Raw genomic sequence first — 8,094 nt, forward strand, 5'->3', positions numbered from 1 at the left:
CTATGCTTCTGAATTACATTCCCTTTTTTTAACATACTCCCTAGTACAATGTGCATGTATATAGATTGCCAATCAGATGTTTACAAAAATTGATAATAGATTGTCCATAAACCTCAGAAAAAAGTAATCTTTATCAACTTAATCAAACTAATCAATATCTGCTTCACAGTTACACAAACACTTGTGCTGCTGAATCATATTCTGTTTTTACATAGATATGTAAAAACAGTCTCTGTAGGGCATTCAATCGGAGGCAAGAATCTCGATCATGAACATCGACGAAGCGGGAGCGGGTTAAAGGTATTGTTTACCATTGGGAGCAGTAATTAAACAATGTTCGAGATACCACATATGATGCATATGATTGTGTAGGTCAGTTGTATCACAGAACATCATACCATATAAAACTTTGCAATGAAGCCTAAAACATCAGGAGGTTCCCACATTTGTCAATAAACAATAACTGTATAGACGGTTAAGTGCAGAAACATTTTTATTATAAGTATAATTGTTCAGATTTTGTATATCTAACATTATACTGATTCAAATTTTTACATTGGTTGTTTCTATCCCTAACTCACATTTTAGATTTTTTTGAAGCACTAAAGCTGGGTTTTTGTTTTATCTTAAAAGTTTAATGGTAAATAATGCCTTTAACCTGTCCAGGTTATTAGGCTGCATGGATTTTTGTGATCCCCCCCCCCAAAAAAAAAAAAACAAAACAAAAAAAAACAAAAAAACTTACCGCAGATTTTTGGCAATTGTTTGGACATTGGGGAAGAATTGTCATGGCTGTTCAGTTGTTGTTGTTGTTGTTGGTGGTGGTGGTTTTGTTTTGTTTTGTTTTTGTTTTGTTTTATTTCGTTGTATTTTTTTTTTGGGGGGGGGGGGGGAAGGGGGTGTTCAATGCCGGGCCCTGCTCTCCCAGCGGGAGGGGCGGAGGGTTGGGTTCGTTTGAACCTCCGAACATATCTTCCACTGAATATCCTATAGGAATTTGGTACATTCAAGGGGGTGAGACTCACCTCCCTGGTTCATTGTATCACTACTCTAGATAATTACCGAAAGTCAAAGACTTTGTATTTTAAGATGGTTTGTAAATGGGTTGTTCGAAAGAAGCGCACGATGTGTTATGTAATACGTGTGGCCGAACGAGAAATGGCCGAGTTTCTTGTTGTTAGTTGATAGGCTGTCTTATTAATCGTTTTAAAGAAACAAATATAAAAAATATACTAAAACTTTGTGTCCAAAAAGTAAAATCACTTTTTAAGATGGAAAAAATAATAAAAATATAATTTCAATTTTGCTAGAGTACTGATATTAATTTATCATTATTAGTCTTGCCTGTCTACATCACCCCGACGTCTGAAGAAAAGGTCGCGTCCTCGATCCGTCATTTCTTCTCTTCTCTCTTTCGATTTCTGCCCCTAAACACTACCAAATGGCACCTTCAACTTGTCTTCTACGAGGATGTGTGCAGTCTATGTTGTTTTCCATACAGAAAAGAACACTTGTAAGGAAGAACATCAGCAAATTTCATTCCAAAACCCCACCGCATTTTCAGTCTAGCGATAGTGCCGCAGTGCTCCGCGAATTGAGCATCGGCTCGTCGCCCTGTACTTCCCCGGCACTTCCCCGCTCAAAGGAGCGGTGGAAGTCGAGTGGAGCTGCTACGTGTGGAGCAGGAAAACAGGAAAGATGGTAAGCTTGGAAAAGGTCGAATTCTCCCTATTTGTGATGAATGAGAGGAAGTTCGGCGATCCAGAGATCGGAGGGACATTTGGTCTTTTGATGTAGACCCCCTAGTTCACAGAATGATGTTCTCACAATGATCTGATTGATGGTTGATTGAGTTGATGAATGCAGGCCTTTAGCCCTTATCCATCAGTGAAATCACAATACTAGTCTAGTAATATTATTATTGGAGGACTGTATCAACGGTATAAACATAACGACGCTACATCAGGAGTTTCTCCTGTTTCCCCTTCTTATGATCAGGAATAATGATCTTCCTCTCGGTCATCTTCCTCTTCTTTTCAATTTCAGCTATCCTTGGACTATTTCAGTCCGGGAAACCCGCTCATGAGCGGGTTTCCCGGACTGATTTGCATAAATGAATAATGAATATCTCTCAATCACATCGTCAGCCATTATGACATCTTGGCATGTTTGCTCTTTTGTTTACACTCAGTTTACCTCAGTAGCACAGTACTCGTTGTAGTGCTAGTGATTACCATGTGAGCTATTGACTATTAGGCCTACTGTACATAGGTCAAGCCAGCTTGTGTCTTCTCGTCTGTCAGTGCCTATCATGAAAGACACATCTATCCTAACCACTAACTAGTCCAGTCTAACATGAGGCTTCTCTTTTCTCATATGCAGGCTCAGTTCTTCATCCTCTCACCTTCACCAATTTGATGAACAGCATGTCAGCCCAAACACAACGCTCGACCCGGAGGAGTTAGAAAAATTCAGAATTCTCTCTCAGCAGTTTTGGAAGGAAAATGGAGATTTCCAGGTGATATGTTAGTCTTAAGCTGGGATGAAAAGCACAGAATTGTTCTATTGTTAGAAATATCTTTGTGTCCATGCAAAGCAATGTTACCCCCTCTCCCCCCAAACAGACACACTCAAGTGGTCATCTGTACATCATTCCCAATTTTTTGGGGAAAGGGGTAGGAATATATTTTGTGGGCTCCAGTTCGGAGAAGAAATCCCCCCCAAAAAATCATTACTAACTTGTTGAGGACGTGTAACAACTATACGCGGGCAGGGGTCTATTGGAAATGCGTGTTGTAGCAAAATCAGTCTGTCCTCAACAGGTTAAAATAGGAGGTCTTGTAGATTTTTCCAAATATCTTTAATTACGGATGATTTTCAAATCTTTCCCAAATAATCCTGAAATAGGGTTCCAAATACGATTAGTTTCAACCCCCCCCCCCCCCCCCAAAAAAAAAAAAAAAAAAAAAAAAAAAAATCTGAAATAGGGGTAGTGGGGCTTCTTGGTGTTTGCCGGATCTCTCGAATGTGCTTTTCATAGTAACCCATTGAGGACAGTTTGATTTTGCTACAACACGCATTTTCCATAGACACCTGCCCTCAACGAGATGCATGTTTTGCTGCAAAGCATGCCAGGTCGGCCTTCTCTTCTCAAGACATTTGGCCACATGCACTGCACATACATTACGTCATGCTGCTTTGCTAGCTTCCCTCCCAAAAACCTCAATGAGGAAATTTTGCTGGCTTCCCATCTAAAAGCCTGTAAAAGAGGGTGAAAATTCCAAACCCCTTCCCAGTCTTAAAGGGGGTATCTATAAAAATCTGGAGCAAGGATATGTGTACAATCTGTATGGTTGACCACCTAAGTGGGTTGTGTGGATATGAAATGGATCACATCTTTTTTTTTTATTTCTTACAAATGATGTTCATTTTGTAATTACAAATCAAAAGTTTTGACAATCTTTACAGCTCTGTTCATCTTCTTATTTAATTTTCTTTTGTAGGCTCTTCATCGACTGAATGAACTGAGAGTCCCTCTAATCAGGGACACCTTGCTGAAGCAGAGAGCAGAGGGTCGCCATAGCAACACAAAACCACTCCATGGAGCTACCATTGTGGATGTGGGCTGCGGAGGAGGGATTCTCTCTGAGGTGAGAGGAATGAGAAGGCATGTTCAGCTTGATATCCTGTTCTAAGCTTTCTTCCACCAGAGCAGTTGACATTATGCTATGCCACATATTGTCACCTGTTGCAGACCATTTAATCCATTGAGGACGGACTGATTTTGCTACAACAGGTATTTCCCATAGACACTTGCCCGAGTATACTCCCGACTCATCCTCAACAGGTTAATCAACAACCAGCAAATATCAGCAGTCTCCACTTGTGTATCCAAAAGCACAGATTTTAAATCCAGTCATGTGTTATAGCACTGGGGTTCACCTTTCATATAGCCTACATAATGTATGTACCTGGTGGAACTAACATAGATATATACTTGAAATGCGCATTAAAATATTCCAATATGTTTGAGCAACTGCTGCAGGAACTTGAGGTGTTTAGGTCATACATTGTACCTTGTATTTTGCTTTTAATAATAGGTAAATACATTGTATGCAGTATTTAAGTATGAGTCACTAAGATTGATATGTATACTTGTATTCTGCTTTACTATATTGCTTTTATTTATATTGTGTTTTCCCAATAGCCTTTGGCCAGACTGGGTGCGACTGTCATTGGCATTGATGCTACACCGGAGAACATTGAAGTTGCACAGCACCACCTGAGCCATGACCCAACCATCAGAGGAAATATCAAGTACATATGTGGAACCGCCCAAGATCTGATCGGTACTGAGAGTGAGAAGTTTGATGCGGTGGTGGCATCAGAGGTGATAGAACATGTTACCATGAAAGATGACTTCATAAAAACATGTGCAGATCTTGTGAAGGTGAGATCCACTATTAATGTGTACATGGGCCACTCTTTAGTTGTTTGGATTTTCCATATTCATACAAAAAGATGTGATTATTCCCTCCTTTTTTGGTAAAAATTCTTTGCTTAATTAATGGTTCACTGCCATATTAACAGAATGGGACATTTTGAGAGATTTGGTTGAGATTTTGAGGGGGGTACCATTGACCCTTGCTTCCCCCCCCCCCCCCCCCCCCCAAACACCTTACAGAACGTTCTGTGGTTCGTGTCTGGGGTATGGTGTGCAATAATGTGTATGTTTTTCTGCCCAGTTCCTGTATTTCCAGTGTCACCCTACTCTGCCGTTTAAAAGACCGCTTAGCATGAGGATACCATGCAGTGAGAGGCTTGCCCAATTCAGAAATGTATGTTTGACAATCCCCATATTGAATTGTGTACATAATCTCTAAGGGGGTACCATTGACCCACCATACTGAATGGGGATGGTTCTTTTGGAATGAAAATTGTGTACTACAATCAAAATTATTCTACAATTTTGATCTCAAAATACCCCAAAATGACTCATCATCCTGGCAAATTGCATTAAACCAAGTGCATAGTTTCTTGGCAGACCCTTTCCATGTATTGAAAGAAATTCCAACAGTGGAAGGAGCCCTTCTGAGAATTAAACTATGTTTTGGCTTTGAATAAGTAGATGTTGATTGTCAGAAACCTGTGGCCAGGGACTGAATATTTCTGCTTGCAATCCATACAGCCTGGAGGAAGTCTCTTCTTCACAACCATCAACAAGACCTGGCTCTCCTACGCCTGTGGGATCTTCTTGGCAGAAAGGGTCTTGGGCCTGGTCCCAGATGGGACTCATGACTGGAACAAGTTTGTGAGCCCGGCCGCCGTAGGACAGTCACTAGAAGACAGTACGTATAAACGTGGATTTTATTTGCAAGCAAGACTTATTTTGCTTGTGATTTGCATTTTAGCAATTCTCCGTTTGCAGAGACTCCAACTTTCCTACTTTCGACGGGAGATCTCCCGCCAAAAGACCACTTGTGCAAAATCTCCCATTCTCCCACTTGAGATTTGATTTCTCACTTAATTTCATTGTATGTTTTTTGAAAAATAAGCCGTAGATAGTGCGAGAGAGCATCTAGAACCCTAGACCGCAAGGAACTTCGCGCACATCAAGTTGGAGTCTCCCGTTTGCTAGGGGTTTCGGGTGGGAGAATCTCCAGATCAGAAGGTGCTTGGGGTTGGAGTCTCTGCTTTTGATTTTTACACACACATTTCAGATGATTGAAATGAAGATTAATTATATTTTTGTACACAAACCAGATGAAAAACTGCTCAACACCTACATTACACATAGTTGTCAATTAGTTTTAGTCTCTACCCTGTTACAATTCAAAACTTTTCTTATGTAATTGTCTTACCTGATTTCAATTGATCTACTTTTCTATCAAATCTATTTTTGTACAAAGCATCATCTTAATATCTTGATGGAATTTCCCTCTAATACTATCTTTTCTTCGAAGATGATGTTTAGAGCACTTTGGAAAGACACCACCAAGGCAATGTATTAAGTTCAGTCTTATTGTATGTTTGTATCATGTCTTGTCTGTGCAGATAACTGTGAAGTGAAGCTCACCCATGGCATGCTGTACAATCCAATCACCAAGAGATGGAGCTGGACAGGGGACACTAGCATCAACTACGCCCTCGTGGGGAGGAAGCTAGAAAGGCCACACGAAGAAGACATGGCTGGTGTATGATGACAAGACATCAATTTTCTTTCCTTTTTTTTTTTCGTAATCTAGTGCTGAAACAACTTTTGTTTTTGGAACCAGAGACTTTCAAAGTCGCTGTCTTTACACAGCAAAAATGATGACCAGGAAGCCTGGATGTGACTTATCTCTGCATTACTGTGATAAAATCGCAAACCGCGAAGCAGAGAAAGGTACAAAATGAAGTGATGTGTGTGAAACATGCAGACATTGAGGTTTGTATTAATATCAAAAGTTTGATAGTTCAACTACCACCTGCTAAAATGTCACTGTTGGACAGTGTTTTGAACTCGAAGCCTTTATGACTTTATGAAGCTTGTTCCTATGGTGTTATTGATTGATCTGTTCAATCTTGTACAATCTTGTGTGTGTGACTGCATCTTAACCCTTAAGATATATTGATTTTGTAGTTGATATTGTCTTGGGTAATTGAATGTTTTACCTTTGTTCCCAGAACAGTGATATTAGCGCAGCTACTATCGTGCATACTGAGTTAGGTAATTTCATGACCTCATAATTTCTCATAGGGAGAAACAGTGATGAAAAATCAATGTGAAAATGATGTTTTCATTGATAATGTATAGAGGTTTTGCCCACCCCCTACCCATATGTTATCCCTGCAAAATCCCATTTTATACAATCATACATTTGATGTGAGGAATATAACTTTTTCGTTTTTGTTTTATGAAAGAAGAAAATATAGCAACGAAGTTACAGGCTGGAGGTCAATTACAGACTGAGGTGATAACATCATTACCTCAGTCAATGTGCACGTGCATTTGTCATCAATATAATACATCTATTTTAAAAACACATGCTGACCCTTAAAAAATCTTATGAAGCATCTAATCTGAATGAAACCTTTGCTGTTCTTTCCAATTGACTTTACTTTTTAAATTCAACTTGATTATTCTGTTCAATTATACGTTTATTCATTGGATACAGTCAACTTTTCTGAATTAACCTGTTGATGACTAGTCCCGAGTATACTCGGGCAGGTGTCTATGGGAAATGCATGTTTGAGCAAAATCAGCTCATCATAAGTTGTATAATTGCTTAAAGGGTCGTTCTTTTCAAGTTCTTTTCTCTTTATATTTTAGTGATTTTAATCCCTCATAAGTTTTTTTTTCCTATTAGTTGAAGCTATTTCTTCATTCCAAATCGACTTAAGCACGGTTGACTGAACTTTATCAAAAATCAACCAGACTGCCTTGGCTTGCAATTTTAAATGTGACCATGCCTGTCAGTATGTATATGGGTGATTTCACATCTGATACTTATTTCTGTGGATCCTTCCACAGACCCATTGACTTTTGTGTTTAGTCTAAAAAATGAACAGAAAAAAGTTTCTGTCATGAAGTCCAAAGTGTCTGTCAAGACTGATATATATGAAGAGTTTGTTTGCAAAAACCGATAAGTCCATATTCGTCGAATGGAGATATTTGCGATTAAAGGTCAAGAAAAATAAAGAGAATATGAAGAAAATTTCTGCTTCTTTCGACCATATCTTCAAAAATGTACCTTTATATGTAGTGACCAATATATCATTTAGAAGGTATTATTTTGTACTTTATGACAGAGACCATACTTCAAAATCTTCAAAAATGGACTTATCGGTTGTTGCGAACAAACTCTTCCTATGACGTTTACAAACTTTGAAAGCAGTTGTATTCAAGGGAAACGTGTGAGTGAAACAGCACATCTACAGTTGTATAGTCATTTGGAAGAAAAAGTCAAAATCATCCATTTTTTTTGTCTTCAAATGACTGGATTATCTGTTGTGTGGTTCAGTTTTGATTGCCCTGATAGGTGACTGCAAGACTGCCTTCATGTCACTTGGGCCAGATTATAGAAGGCAGGTCGTGGCCATTCTTATGTATGC

At 39.1% G+C, this 8,094-nt stretch overlaps 1 protein-coding gene across 1 annotated transcript; it reads left to right on the forward strand.

Moving 5' to 3' along the window:
- The first annotated feature begins 906 nt into the window (after positions 1–906).
- Positions 907–6,200, forward strand: LOC139726863 (ubiquinone biosynthesis O-methyltransferase-like). The gene is made up of 7 exons (XM_071637857.1): positions 907–948; positions 1,565–1,701; positions 2,383–2,518; positions 3,504–3,650; positions 4,208–4,450; positions 5,189–5,348; positions 6,055–6,200. The coding sequence occupies exons 1-7, from the start codon at positions 907–909 to the stop codon at positions 6,198–6,200; spliced, it is 1,011 nt and encodes a 336-aa protein (XP_071493958.1).
- Positions 6,201–8,094: the final 1,894 nt, after the last annotated feature.

The sequence above is a fragment of the Diadema antillarum genome, unplaced genomic scaffold (genome assembly GCF_040938485.1).
Source record: "Diadema antillarum isolate AM-2024a unplaced genomic scaffold, OU_Dant_1.0 seq00000103_RagTag, whole genome shotgun sequence".
NCBI lineage: Eukaryota > Metazoa > Echinodermata > Echinoidea > Diadematoida > Diadematidae > Diadema > Diadema antillarum.